This window comes from Lepidochelys olivacea, assembly GCF_965140295.1.
Source record: "Lepidochelys olivacea isolate rLepOli2 genome assembly, chromosome: 3".
In the NCBI taxonomy this organism is placed as follows: Eukaryota; Metazoa; Chordata; order Testudines; family Cheloniidae; genus Lepidochelys; species Lepidochelys olivacea.
The window spans coordinates 91,534,214-91,549,858 of NC_140413.1; the positions used below are offsets into that span (position 1 = coordinate 91,534,214).

Here is a 15,645-nt window from a genome sequence, read left to right on the forward strand (position 1 = left end):
TTGAATACATGGGTGCTGAACATTTGAAAGTCTGGCTTTGAGCTCTTTTGAAAATCTGGACCCAAATGTCTAAAGACTGAGAAACTCACATTCATTTCCAAAATCCAGGTCTTCAGCACAGCAGCCAAACATCATCTCACCACTTAGGCTAGCCCTGATTAGTCTCTGAGTCTTATCTACATGCAGTGCAGTACATGCTGTTCTGTTGTAGTATTTGGTATTAATTGTTTTCCTTATTTCACATCAAACAACTCTTTAGGCTGCTTCTTCAAAGCTCTGTGCCACAGTACTATAGTGTATGCATACGGAGCCATCAAAAAAGACCATTGCAGAAGGGAGAGCCATTTTTCTAAATGGTGATTTATATGGTAATTTATTCTTTGGGCACTCAAGCCTTTGACTGGCATGATAAAAACGAAGATAGTAAAACCTCAGATTTATAGACATCTGGAGACCAACAATAAAAGTATGTTCTTTCAGTTATTTTCCCTGTGGGTGCTTCCACTTCAGGATGTGCGTGCCTCCGTGCACTGTTGGTCATAGATTTTGTCAGCAGTGTCCATTAGTTTGCCATTGTGCCCTGCACATTCTTGTGCTCCAGAGCGAGGATAAATATATATGAAGGGCAGGCCCACTGTGGCTCCCATTCCATCTCAGTTGCCTGTGGCTTGATGTGGAATGTCACAAGCTGTCCATGCAGCTTGCTGTTTTCTTCTCTTAATTGTTCTCTTTCTTTTTTCCTTAGCTTTTCTTTATTTTTGGTTATTTAGCAAAAATGTGTGCTTGGGCGGAGGGGTTCCCCTTTTCCTCCTTTTTTTGCCTGGTTGGGACAGCATTCTGACTCATCCTCCTCTAGCTTTCCTAAACTGTTATGCCCAAAAGTCTGGACTTCAAACCCTGACCAGATCTTTGCCCTGCAGCAACAGGCATTCTATCTGCCTCCACTGCCTTGGAGAGACTCACATCCCTTCCAAATGTAAGGTCCGCTCTGGATTCAAAAGCAGATGCAGAAAATGAAGGAAGGACCAACTATAACTCCATCTTATAGAGCATTTTCTGAGAGCCACAGGGTCCAGATCTCTCCACCCCCATATTTTGGCTTTACTGCCCAGTGCACCTCTGTGAATATTTTTGCTTTGGTAAGCAAAGACCCTGGGGATCCTTCAGAGTTGTCTGGACATTTAAAAAAAGAGACCCCATTCTCCAGAGGAAGAAACCAAGAGAAGGGCTAAGTCACCTCTCAAACTGGAACCAAGGAGACTAAATGACCTGGCATGTGTGCCACTGATGCTTCTATCTCCTCTAGTACTGAGATCTGGCACTGACTAAAAAGACCACACCGCATACTGAGAAGCGTTCTAGTAAGCAACCTCAAGTAGTTTTACTGTCAGTACAGACCCAGTGCCTCTGGAGTGTTACCTGCACAAAATTCTCTATTACATACACTGTAAGGCACCCAATTTTAACCTAAATTTGTTGCCCGCACACTCTAGGACATCCCACCTCTACCTAGTTCCTAGGGCTCAAGGCTTCCACCGCTACCTAGTTCCTAGGGCTCAAGGCGTAACCCGGTCAACTTAGGCACCCCCACCCTTTCCCAGTTTCTAAGGTTCCAGGCAAAAGGCACCTAACTTTACTCCTCTCTGGGCTCTGCTCTTCCACGGGCTCAGAGCAAGCACCCATTCCTTGTGGGCTGAAGGCTTAATCTTTTACAGGTTTATGGGTTTTTTACCAGTGAAAGAGCCTTACACAGTAATATCCTACTTAACCTCTATTTATTAACAATTATCAAAAAGGAATGTACCTGCTAAGCATACAATGCTCACCACTCCCAATAAGGCAGATGAACATTTCTTGATGGATAGTCAGGATCAGGTCATCTGGGGAACTCCAGCTTCTGCATAGTGTGATTGGCAGGGTGTGGAGGTCTGGCAGCTCTGATCTTGGGGCTGTGTCCTGGAGTTGGAGGCTAGTTCTGGACCACAGGAGTTTGAACACCTTCATCCTCTCTCAACAGTTCAGAATGGTAACCCTGCCAGATATAATTTCCTCTTTGGAAATCGGAGATTGGTTTGTCTCCCTTGATCTTCAGGATGCCTGGTTTGTTTTTTATAGCCATACACCTGTCCCACAGACATTTTCTGTGCTTTGTCATTGGCAGAGACCACTACCAATACGGTGTCCTACTTTTAGGCATCTCCACTACCCCAGGGTCTTTACCAAGATCCTTTCAGCCACAGCAACCCATCTCTGCCAGATGGAAATAATTATCTTTCCCTGCCTGGATGACTGGCTTGTAAAGGGTCACTCATTTCTCAGCAAGCAACAAGATCCTACCCCTATTCTTCTACTTGGGCCTCAGCTTCAGCTTGGAAATGTCAGCTCTCACACTTACACAATGAATTGCCTTAATTGGGCCCATTGTGGCCTTCACTACCACCAGAGCATACTTACCCACACTTACATACACAGGTTTGCTACAATTCCCAGCCTTATTTCCACAATACAGTAGAGCCCACAAGCCACAGTGAGGGCTTGCCTTCAACTCCTGGGCCACATGGCAGCCTGTACATTTGTAATATCTTTTTGGCAAGACTACACTCCTGCTATCTTCAAACTTGGCTGAGAACAGTCTAGACATCCAACAAACAAAGTCTATCCAAGCAGGTGTCAATACCTCAAAGGGTCCTCAACTGTTTCAATTAGTAGAAGAATCCCCAAAAGATCTATGTGGGACTTCCATTCCTGCATCCCCACCCTCCTGCAAAAATCATCACAACAGATGACTTCCTGCTGGGCTGGGGTGCACATTTTCAAGACTTCACAGCTCAAGGCAAATGGATCCACCAGAAGACCACCCTCCATATCAGGGCAGTCCATTATGCCTACCATCATTTCTTACCCCACGTTGGGGCCACTTGATCAGAGTAATGCTGGACAACAGAGCAGCAATGTATTATATATAAATCATCAAGGAGGAACAAGATGGAGAAAAGTTGTTCTCTCTTGCCACAGAGGCAGGACAACAAGCAATAGGTTCAAACTACATCACAGCAGATTTAGATTAAATCTCAGAAAAAATGTCTTAACTGTAAGAACAGTAGGACAATACAACGGACTGCCTCAGGAGGTGGTGGAAGCTCCTCCACTGGAGGTTTTCAAAAGGAGGCTGGATAGCCATCTGTCTTGGATGGTTTAGACACAACAAATCCTGCATCTTGGTAGGGGGTTACACTAGATGACCCTTGCTGTCCCTTCTAACCCTATGATTCTATGACCTTATGTGCAGAATCCATAAAACTATGGAATTGGTGCATATCTCACACATAGAGATCTCAGTGGATTACCTGCCAGAACTGCAGAACATAGTAGCAGATTCTCTGAGAAGACACTTCCACCAGGACCACAAGTAGGAGCAGAACAATGAGGTACTTTGAAAGATTTGTCTTACCTTGGACCACATGGATGCAGATCTCTTCCCAATTCCATCCAATGTGAAGTGCTGATGGTTCTGCTCAAGGCGGGGGGAGAGGGGGAGAGGAGGATGGGACACAGTCATAACTCATTAAGAGATGCTTTCATTATCCATTTGTGTGTGTGATATATAGTTGAAATTGCATATATGTGCTTTTATGAGGAGAAATGTGCAAACTGAATGGAGATGGTAATGAAAAGCATAACAAGCCACTTTTTAGGCTGAAATTCTGTATATATTTAAACATGTCTATGCTATTGTGTACAAACATATGCCTCCTTTCAGCATTAAAACAGTAGAAACAGGTTAGACCCTTGTTACATTACAATAGGCACATAGGGTAGGATCCACAAAGGTATTTAGATGCCTCAACCTTAGGGGTCTATGTCTTGGGTATACACACCTCTGTCCCTGTTTTGGCTCCTCTGTAACCCACAAAATTGCTGCCTCACCCTGTAGGGGCCTAAACTTACTTGGTACCTAAGTCCCCTCTGTGTCTATGTTTCTGCCCCTGATCATGCTTGTGGATGCCTAACTGCTGCCCAAGCCCCAGAATGAATCATGAACCAGGAGATGATGGGCATTTGTCCTCTTATCTCGTGTGCAGAGTCCAATCCCGGAGCCTCTGAGCACACCTACTAGATTGGTTCCCATTCAAAATGTGGCTAGAGGAACAGGTGGTACGCACCTTGTAACTTTTAGCCCAGTGGTGAGAGCACTCACCAGGGATGTGGGTTACCCAGATTCAATCCCCCTATCTCTAGCAGAGGGGGAGAAAGGACTTGAATAGGGGGTCTCATGAGAGTGCTCCAACTACTGAGCTTTGAGATATTCTGCTGTGGGCTCCCTCAGTCTCTCCTGGTGAAGCTGTTCCACTGTGTATAAATAATGAGTCATTGGAGCAGGGGGACAATACCTGGGGTCTCCCACCTCCCATGTGGGTGTCCTAACCGCTGGACTACAGAATCATTCTTCTTCTCTTTCTCTGGCCCAATGACTATGTAAGTATTTATCCACAATGGAACAGTCATAGGGCGAGAGAGAGAGAGAGAGAGAGAGAGAGAGAGAAGGAATTACTCTTTAGTTCCCATTTGTGACTCGCTAAGCAAAGATAGGTGCCTCCTTGCAGCCCTGACTTAGGCACCCATCTCCAAAAGAGGGGCAGGGTTTAGGACACTCCTCTCCTCAGCATCTCCCATAGGCTAGGTTAGGTGGCTCCCTGCCTAGCATGCTGGCTTTTGTAGATCGCATTCTTAGGCACCTCTCTCTCCCCATTCATTGTATAAGGAATCTAAATGCCTAACTTGGCTTTGTGGATCGCAGTCTTGTTCCTGCGATTCTTCCAGGCACCAGAAAGTTAGGCTCTGTGACACTCTGTGTCGCAGTGCCTAAGTCTGTTGATGGATCTCACCCATAAAGTCTGATACTGATGCCACTGAAGTCAATAGCAAAACTCTTACATCAGTAGTTCAGGATCTGACCCATAAATTATTAACTAGAACAGTGCAAATCCAGCAGTCTTAATTACACTAGAGCAGCAACAGTCAGCACATAGTCAATGCATGTAATATTCCTTACATTGCATATTTTCCCCAGGAATTATGCTGATTTTACATCTGTAATTAGAGGACAGAACAGGTTACGATTAATTAATTTAGCATGCGATTAGTGCATGTCGCCAAGCAGTTGTTCAAGTTTATTTTTGCATGGGGAAAAGGATGTCCTTTTTTTTAAACATAAACCTATTTGGTAAAAGAGAAAAATGAACATAATTCCTGATTCCTGCAGATAAAATACACTGTGAAGCTGTGTGTTGCTTGCTGCCTGGCTCTTTTTGTTGGTCAGTTAACTGTCATGCAAAAGAGAACGAGCAAATTATGTTGAGTATAATGAGCAGTTTTCACCCAGTCATTATACCTCCCTAAAATCTCCCTGTCTTTCAATATCAAGATTTGTCACTGTAAAATAAATCATTATGATTGATTTACAGACCAGAATAGTTGTTTACTCCAATCATTAAGAAAATCGGGTACCTCTAAAAGCACAATTGTTGTTTTCCTGAATATGAAGTACTTATTGTGACAAGATGACTTATGCTTCACTCATATTTCAGTTATGGTATTTAACTTATTATTAGTAAATAAGGGTCAGTCATCAGACAGCAGTTTGACTGACTACAGTATAGCCCATTTGGTATAATTTTCTACATTTTGTCTTTTTGTTGCCAGTGAAATGTCTCTACATTATCAAACTTAATCCAAAGGGACACATTATTGTCATTATCTTCAGGAAGTTCTAATCATTGTATGCTTTTTTTAAAACAAATGATTATCATGAAATGTGTGAAGTTGGTCCTGGGTTGATATTTGACAAGCACGTACCTTGTCATCCTAATTTTTCCATTTCCAGGATGCAATTGATTTTTTGTTTAATTTTTAAATGTGCATACAATGGGAAAATTAATTTAAAATGTTATAAAGTAGCCCAAACCCAGGGTACAATCAGGTCAGACATCATCAAATAAAATTTCTCCTTTTGTCATGGGAAGATGGTAAACTTGTCATCAAATATGGTGCACACAATTTAAACATTCCTTGCACATGATACTGAGATAGAGGATGGGTTCAATTTACCTAGACCCTGCTATCCCCTTCTGCGGGTTCCTCTAGTGACAATTCTGATTTAAACCATTTTGAGAGACAGGTTACCAGACTAACGAATCAGTTAGTTCTGGTGTGGTAATGGTAAATCTTATATTCTTATGTTAATATTATGTCAGTATGTTAATATTCTTATGTTAATAAAATTTCCTAGGTGGTTGATGATTGAAAGACATTGCACTGCCTCTGAGCCAGGGTTGATAACAGACATTTGAGAGAATATTTTTCCCCCACTGATGATAATATTTTTAACAATTACTGTATGTTATCAGATTTGTGAATTGCAAACATATACCTTCTTGCTGACAGTGACATCTGTTCTCCTATGTGTGCAAACCCAGTGTGCGTGCATGGATGTAGCTGGAATGTATTGTAAGTCTCTGGAAAAGGGGAGAGAGAAAGCCTTAGAAATAAGGTCACTAATGTGCAGGAGTAATTGCTGATCTGTATCAATATCAAAAGGAAAAACCGCTGGTCAGCAAACTCCCAGTGGAGAACAGCAAGAAACAGCTGAGCTGATTCTTCCTTTCCAAACATTCATTGAATTTTCTGCCAATTACACACTCCCTTCCTTGTGTTAGGGCTCCTCATTAGCAATGCCCTCAAGCAAATCATGTGGTGAGAGCTTCCCCTCACAGCTGCCACCTGTCAGTGACTGGCCCTGAGGTACTGTAGAATGTGGAGAGGGATTTCTCTGCCCCCACCTCCACTCTTCTAATTGGCAGTTCCCCTTTGGTCATTTCTAATGTGACAGATCAGGAAATGCCTGTTCTCTTGTGTAAATCTGAATCCTCATGGCACATGGTACTTAGAGAAACAGCCTCACCTTCTTTTAAGCTTACTTTCCACTTTGAAACCATAAGTAAGGAGATCAATAAAATCCTCCAGTGTCATATTCACATACCATTTTGAATAGTTAAGCTCATGCTTGTGCTATTGTTCATCCTAGTACATGAATTCAGAAGCATAATAAAAATTGCAAGTGCAGCCGAGCAATGGAAACACATCTTGGCATTTTATTTTGCTTTTTAGTCAACGTTTTTAGGCTGAAATTCTGTCCTTAATTGGTCCAGTTGTAGCTGTGTATTACACCTAATATATGTTCGTAATAGAATTTCTAATTCTGCTCCCCAGTATTTTGGGGAGCAGTTTGAGCCACATATCCTTGTCGCTGTATGTACGACTTCTGACGTTTTTCTCTTTCAAATGGTGCTGGTACTCCTGAATAGGAAGCCTTTGAAATTAATGTTATTGTATTGCATGCTCTTATTTCTTTGACTAGGCTAGAGAGAATATTTTTTGATCTAAATTAAAAAATTGACTCTTTTATTCCTTCATCCCAAAGTGAAGCACCAATGGATGTGCTGAATGCATAGGTACCTATATTATAAGGAAACATTTTTAGCCACTGAAATTCTTTGAAAACTATCCAGGATTCCATTCCCAGTCGGAAATTATATTTTGCTAATTCCATGACATGGCAGCAAAAGTTTAATGGGATATAGTAATTATTCAGTAATATTTTCTAAGTTTAATGTTCACTGACACTGAGCGAATAGAATGCAGACACATACAGATGCTAGGCCCATTACTCCAATGGAAAAAAGCCACCCTGCATCCCCCCAAATTTAAAAAATTAAGGGAATAACGTCTAGAGAAATACATAGAATAAAACTTCCCAGTGTTTCACAGACAATCTACATATACTGGAGCCCTAAGTAATAAATTTCTTTAAGGATAAGCGAGATAGTGAAATACCTTGCCTTACAACCATATAACTTACAATTAAACACTCAGGGAGAGATTCTGAAAGTCACAAAGTGGGATTCAGCACCAGCTCTCACTGAAATTTAACGGCACTGGGTACCAAACTCCACTTCATGTCTTTCAAAATCAGCATTGCTATATTGGTGAGGGGTGGGTTAAAACCATACCCCTCATCAACATTGCAATGCCAACAGATCCCACCCCGACCCGCAGTGTAGACACAGCCAGGTCACTGAAAGAATGCTTCCATCAACATAGCTAACATTGTTCAGGGATGGTGTTCCTCTGATGGGGGGCAGGGTACGTCTATTAGTGTAGACTAAGTCTGTACTATGGAACTGTGTTGGCATAGCTATTCCAGTATGGTCTCCATAGTGTAGACATACCTTTTACCTTTTCATTTTACTAATTAACTGTACTGTGAACCACTGTTTTTATGAAAAAAGGAAAGGAGTACTTGTGGGACCTTAGAGACTAACAAATTTATTAGAGCATAAGCTTTCGTGAGCTACAGCTCACTTCATTGGATACATACCTTTTTATGGAAGCAGAAAACCCATCACTTAAGTTGGACAACCAGTTTCATGTAAAGTCCATTATACTTTCTCCTAAAAATTTTCAAAAGCAGCTAAATGATTTAGGAGCTTAAGTCCCATTTTCAAAAGTTACTTGAGTATTAAGGAGTAAATTAATGGGATTTAAGCTTCTATATGACTAAGGCCCAGATTCTCAAAGCGATTTGGATACATAACTCTCATTGTTTTCAATGGGAGTTAAACACCTGAGTTCCTTTGAGGATCTGGGCCTAAATCACTCTTGAAAATGTGACTTAGGCTTCTAAGTTACAAATATTTTGTTCAAAGTCTTTGGCTCTCAATGACTTGCTGGTAGCTCTTTTACAAACATTTGATCTGATTTTCTTAGCTGGTAGATCTCTCTGGAAATCAGGCCAATTAATGATTAATTCTTACAAGACTCCTTTGAAAGAGGTACTATCCAGATTTTATGGATGAGAAAACTGAAATGCATTAATGGTCTGATCTTTTTTCTTTAGAAGAGCTCAGAGCTTGATTTTTTGAGTGCTCATCATCCATAATAAGGGCCAGATTTTGAAAAGTGCTCAGCTCTCACTGTGACACTTGTGCCCAGATTTTCAAAATGTGGCCCAAATCGTGGATGATGAACACTACCGACAATCTGGCCTTGGATGAGCTAACCAAGGTCACATGGTGAGTCAGTGGCACAGCCAGGAATCAAATGCAGTATTCCTTGCTCCCTGTCTTGTGTTTTAACCACTAGATCACACTGTTTCTGGAAAGCAAAACTATCAGTAAATAGTCCTCTGTTCTGCTCCTTTAATCGTTAATAGGTTAGTGTTTTTAGAGTAACTTGTGCAGCAATGCTCTTTTGTTGTTGTTCTCCTCCTCCTTGACAGCTCCTAGATTGTTTTGTTATCCCAGTGGTGATATTACTGTCCTGGTTCTTCCTGCTGGTCCGATACAAGGCAGTTCATTTCATTGGAATTGTGGTCTGCATTCTGGGCATGGGCTGTATGGCAGGAGCAGACGTCCTTGTCGGGAGACAACAAGGAGCAGGTGAGTCTTTGGATACATTTGTGTGATTGGCTTTTCATTCAAGGAAAGCTATGTAACACTGAGGTGATCCGAGAGGGTAGGAAGGGGGCAAAGAGGGGAAAGGCCCCAAGAGATCATGTGTGGGTTTAAATGTGTTTCTGAGTTTTCAACCATCTCCATGGCTCAACATCCATTCATTGAGGGCAGGAGCAATAGAATAAAATGACCCCAACTAATGAGGGTCAGTGCCACTTAGGGAGATGACTTGAAACACTTTTACTTCAAGCCTCAGCAGCAGTCTTGCTCAGCTCTTTGGCTGCATCTTTGAGCTACAGCCCCCTATTCTCTCTCAGCCCCTCCAGTTTGTTTTCTCACTTCTGTTCCCTTTTGCTCACTTTCTGCACACAGCCTACTTCACTGGTCACATACTCAGACACATCCAACCCACAAATTAACAATCTCCATTGTGTGCTGCACCAAACCTGAAATAATGGTTAATTGTGGAGATGCCTGCATCATACCTGAAATGACTTGTTTATATGCAAAACATGCTTTTTTTGTGGATTATATGAATAATGTGTGTTTAGCCACAATAATAGCACACTGATGGGCAGTATGGAAGGGACTACATTTCATCAATCAATATCTTCTGTCACATTGATTTTTCTAGTGCCAGCCCAACTGATGTGGGAAGAGAACAAGTTCTTTTCAAAAATTGTCAGTTGGATGCCGTTTTCATTCTAAATTATAAGTACTGAATTTTGAGCTGAGCATAATGCACTGGGATTTTAAAGTCAGTGTTCTGAATACAAATGTAAGTGCAGGGAAAACTGCGCTTGCCAGGATGCTACTGAACAAAAACTGAGCAGGTTTATAGAGAGCAGACCAGCCTGTGTTGTCCTGTCACTTTCTCTTTTCCTGTCCTGAAGACTTTCACTTCATCTCCCTACCCAAGAAGCAACTCTGTCCCAGTTACAAAGAAGAAGATCTGTTCTGTCTCATGAATCAGCAAATCAGAGCTGCATTAAGAAAAACTCTACACAAAATATAAAGTTACATTCAGAAAACAGCAGTATTGCCTACACTCAAAAGTCAGGAAAGGCCAAAATTAAGGTTGCATGGGCATGTGTGTAATGGATTGTAATCTTGGTTACAAGATTATAGTCTGTTTCTTAGTTAATACAATACAATATTATACAATGCTTCTACATTCTTACAGAAACACCTATAGTGTCTTGCAATTTTTTTCATTCCTTTTACTTAAGCAGTTTTCATTGTCATAATGGTCCAGTATATCTTTAATGACTTAAATATTTGAGCTCAGGTGCACCAGAGCAGGGCTCCCCTCTGTGATCCTTAAACATTTCTCAAGAGATATTCCTCAACTGCTGTACACAATGCCCCATTGAAGTCTAGGGCAAAACACCTGTTGACATCAGCAAGGTCAGGATTTCACCCTCAGGCACCAAAGGAAACATGCTGGCTACCAATTTACCTGCTCCTCACTGGGTGGATGGGCTGTGGCTCACTGGGAACTTGCAGGGCTGTGGACCAGGGTAGAGAGGGCATGCAGAGATTCAGGGACCAGTGAAGCAGCTGTGAGAAATGGCGGGGAGGAGGGAGAACCGTACACAAAAGGAGTCTGTCCAGTGGGGTTCCAAGCTCCTTAGGAAGGTACTGAAAGATCTGCCTTTGAGGTAAAGGAGCCAGGGAACAGGGGTTCTATCCTTTGCTCCTTAGCAGGTGTGCAGCTATAGAGATTGCTGTTCAGGAAACTTGGAAACAGGAGCCTGAAGGAATGTGAGGAAACTTTGAAATTGAAACTGAATTTTTGTGGAATCCATTATGTGCCCTTCCTCCCTAGCAACTTTAATTAGTTCATTTGATTTCACTTGTTCTATTTAGGGAAAGAAAAAGTTAGAGATAATCCCATACTAACTAGAGTAAGCCATTAGATTGAAGTAGTCACTTGGCAGGTTACTGGCAAGAAGCAGGTATTATTTGTCATATTCATTGGTACTGTACAGATAAGGCTTCTAGGTATTTTGATCCCAGAACATTCTGTACTCATGCATTATTGCCTGCTTCTAATGCAGACCTGGACCTGAAGGACTGTCAGTATCTGTGTTTATTGGTATGCAAGGAGAAGAAATTCAACCACAAGCATCTGCCTTTCATGTCAAGTATCACAGCCCTTTTAAAATTGTAAAATGACTTTATTAAAATTCAGGGAATGACTTCTATGTTACGTGTCCCCTTTAATGAAGTAAAATGAATGAGCTGGTTCTATTTATGTAAAGCGGTCAAGACAGACTCTAAATAAATAAATAAATGCTGGCGGTGAAATAAAAGGCTTCAGGAGGCTCTTCAGTAAAGAGTGCTGCATTGTTTATAGGATATTTTTCATGGCTAGGCAAACAAAAGAAGGGGATGAACCAGAAACAAGTACACTTCTATTGTTTATCAATAAATCCCTTCTCCTCCTGTGCACAAACTGTTTAGGTTCAAGGGCAGTGAACTTATACACTTACAGGACATACCTGATATCACTGTAGCATAGTTTCTCATAAAGATATTATTTACTATGTTAACAGTCTCCCAAAATGTGCCTGGCATCTGCTGAATGAGAAATGGTGGTTTATAACAACATAGGGCTTGATCCTACAAAGACTTAGGACTTCTGGGTCATTGAACTCACATGAGTAAAGTTACCTAGGTGCCTAAGGGCTTATCTACATGGTGGGGTAATGCACGCTACAGATGTGTGATTTCTAAAGGGTTCTAAAGTGTTGCATGTCAGTTGGTCTGTATAGACTCTGCTGGCATGAACTAGCAGTTCTTTAGTGCACTTTAACATAATGCTGTTTCACACTATAATGCAAATAAAAAATATTTCAAAATGAAAAGTCATTTCAAAATGAAAAATCAAAATGTGGTGTTGCAAAAGTGTTAAAATGGGATGTTTTGACATTGTTGGAACTGTTTTCCTCTCCATTTTCTTCCAAAATGAAATTCTGACAAAATCTACTCTATTTTGCAAAGCATTTCATTGTTGACAGAACTGCATATTTTGATGGAACACGGTTCTTTTGAAATCTCTTCAACATGGTCCAGCCAATAGTCCTAATGAAATAATCTGGATTAGTCACATGGTTTAAGTTAATCACACTCATAAGTCTTTGCAGGATCAGTGCCTACATTTTCTGGAATAGCTGGAACTTGAATAAACCTACCTGAAAGCTCTCTGCTAAAATAACAATAAAAGCCTCCAAGAGTTAAGGAGGTTTCAAATGCTCTTTGAGAACGCCAGTACTTCGGTGGCAATACACATCAGGCAGGTGTGTTTTTCCCTGTGTCCGGTACATTAGACAGCACTACAGTTGTTAAATACAGTGTAAAAATCTGCATTATCACTGCTCTATACTCCACAACAAAAAACAAAAAAAGGTTAGTCTCTGAAATGTGCTATTTTGTTTCTGGGCTTTACAAATTCATCTTCTCCTCCAGTTTTTCTCCTTCACAAAACAATTAAATCTCTCCCTCTGTCTCTGCTAGGTTTCCTTTACATTTTGAATGCAAATGGGTACACAACAGTATATTTGCATGCAGGTTGTTTACAAAGATGTGGGCTATTTTGCTAGGTCTCAAGTCTGCGGGGAAGAGCTTGCAATAGTTCTAGGCAAATGATCATTATTTTGAAGCCTCCTGTGTTTTTTCTCCATTTATTCCTAGGTGAAAATAAGCTGATAGGGGATCTCTTAGTACTAGGTGGAGCAACACTCTACGGCATCTCCAATGTTTGTGAGGAGTACATTGTCCGAAACATGAGTCGGGTGGAGTTCTTGGGCATGATTGGGCTGTTTGGCTCCTTCTTCAGTGGAATTCAGCTGTAAGTGAGAGGGTTTGCAATTTGAGCCTATTGAACTTAATTCATCAGTTAGCTTTTTCTTCGTTTCATTCCCCTTTCTTCTTAGCCAGACATTTACTGTGGAGAGTAGACTGTTTAAACTCTTGTGTTTTAAGTCTTTACTTGGTCAGTTTTAATATTTCCTGTCAGGTCAGTAAATTTCAGCAATGATCTAAATATTTATCTAAATTTGCACTGAGGCACTACAGTGAATTGTGTTCTAGAAGAACCACATGTAAACAGGTGGATACTATTTTACATCTATCAATTTGCTATTTCAAGACAAATGGCAGTTTAGCATCTTGAGCTATATTAGGAATGATGCAGGCTACACCTATCTGTAATTGTGATTCATGTTTATAAAAAGTCACCTAGAATTATAAGCAGATGGAAACACTGGCTCTTCCAGAAGGTATTTCATTAATAATTTTACTCCATGTAAATTATTTATGATATTTAGAAAACTATGAAAGAAAACACAGAAACAGTTCCTTTGCAGTGATAACACAGAAAGGGCCAAATGTTCAAAAGATTGTCTCATGAATTGCAGGCATACCCACTGCCCCCATAAAGCCACATATATTTACACAAATGGGTAGTGATGTGCACAAGTGTCCATTTTGCACTCCAGATGCAGGCTTTGTAGCGGGAGAGTAGGTGCCAGCCTTTGAAAATGTGTCTGGTAAAGGAAAATACCACCCCAAACCATTACTAAGTAATATTGCTAAATTTTATGCAGATCTGATTATTGTTGTGCCCAAAATAACTTGTAATTATTAATCAAAACTGGTGGTTTATCTGCACAGCTGATCTACCCAGACTCCAAGTATAGAGAATGATCAGCAATAAATCCCTATTGAGTCCCACTGAACCAACTACATTTGTTTAGTAGGCTCATTTATTATTTTTGTATACCCATTGTTGTGGCATTTGGGCACGACTTAAGTGTTTGAAATCAACTGCTCGCTGCACAAGTAAAGTTCATTAAGGAAATAAGAACTGGTAAAAATGTCTGATTTGCTTGGGGAAAATCATTTTTGTTGCCTAGCTATACATGGTCAGCAATAGGTAATGATACTGAAGACAGTCAGTGTGGAGTCTTACTAAGTGTATGTCAACTTAGACACATCTAGGAGGCAGTGTTGCCTGATGGAGACTGCACTGGGCTCTGACTCAGGAGAGTGGGGTTCTGGTCCCAGCTCTGCTGCTTGCCTTTGGGAGCTCACTTTACACCTGTACCATTTGTAAAATGGGGGTACTGATACTGTGACCTCCTTTATAAATTGCTTTAAAACCTATGGATGAAAAGCACGATATATTATATTAAAATAATAATGCAATACACCATTAGAGTTTTCTGCATTACATTTATATAAGCATAGCTTGAAAAGCTGTGGGTGATTATTAGCTACTTCAGTGCAATGAGGATCTAAAATAGCTGGGAACAGTCTGGAGAAGGAATCTGACTTGGAAATTAGACAGTTGCCCAGCACGTCAGCAACAGCACCTATTTTGGTGGCATCCGTGGGTGCTGGGATAGAAATTAATGGATGCTAATCTGGGCACTGTAGTGAGGAAACATAAAACAGTCTGAAAAATGAAGCATCTACTACAAAATCTAGTGTGAGGAAGAGTGAGTTTGATAGTAAAGCTGCAATATTTCATTCTAGCTTACTCTTGTCTGGAGAGTTGCATCCTGAGGACAGGGGGGAGGGGGCAGGGAAAGGAGGAAGAAATTGTATTTGTTTGCTATTGATATATTTGTAAAACTAATGCTGAGCATAAAATAATGAGATCAGTTTGTCTGTAAAAGAATGGAATTATACGTGCCTTTGTATGCATGAGACGTATGTCTCTGTTTACGGGCTGTCCCCCAGGATTGTCTTGAAAACAAAATGCTGCGACTCATGAGGTTACCCTGCTGAGCAACAATTTAAATGAAGTTAAATCTAAGAACTTTGCTGCAAGGTTCCAGGTCAGGAAACGGCAATACAGAAGAAGTATATGGCAGTAAATTATGTTCTGTGGAACAACACTCCATTAGGTTGTATGTCCCCCTCATTTACCATGTAGTTGTTATAGATCATGAACAGTCTTCTTCTCACCAACTAACTTCCCCTTCTGATTTTGACACCTAGCTCTCTGTCTTCCTCTCATCATTGTCTCCCACCCTCATCCTCTACACTTGAACTTCCAGAGTACTGGGCCACTTAGCCTCTTGTCTCCCTACCCTCATCTCCTTGTTTGCTCTGCAGCTTTGAG

The 15,645-nt window shown here is 40.9% G+C and overlaps 1 protein-coding gene across 1 annotated transcript in view; it reads left to right on the forward strand.

Annotated features, from left to right (window-relative positions):
- SLC35F1 (solute carrier family 35 member F1) overlaps window positions 1-15,645 on the forward strand; it is a 387,569-nt gene that overhangs the window by 327,368 nt on the left and 44,556 nt on the right. Inside the window, exons 4-5 of the mRNA XM_084623343.1 lie at window positions 9,338-9,497; window positions 13,209-13,365. Of these exons, the coding sequence (XP_084479469.1) occupies window positions 9,338-9,497; window positions 13,209-13,365 (317 nt within the window). The remainder of the gene's footprint in view (window positions 1-9,337; window positions 9,498-13,208; window positions 13,366-15,645) is intronic.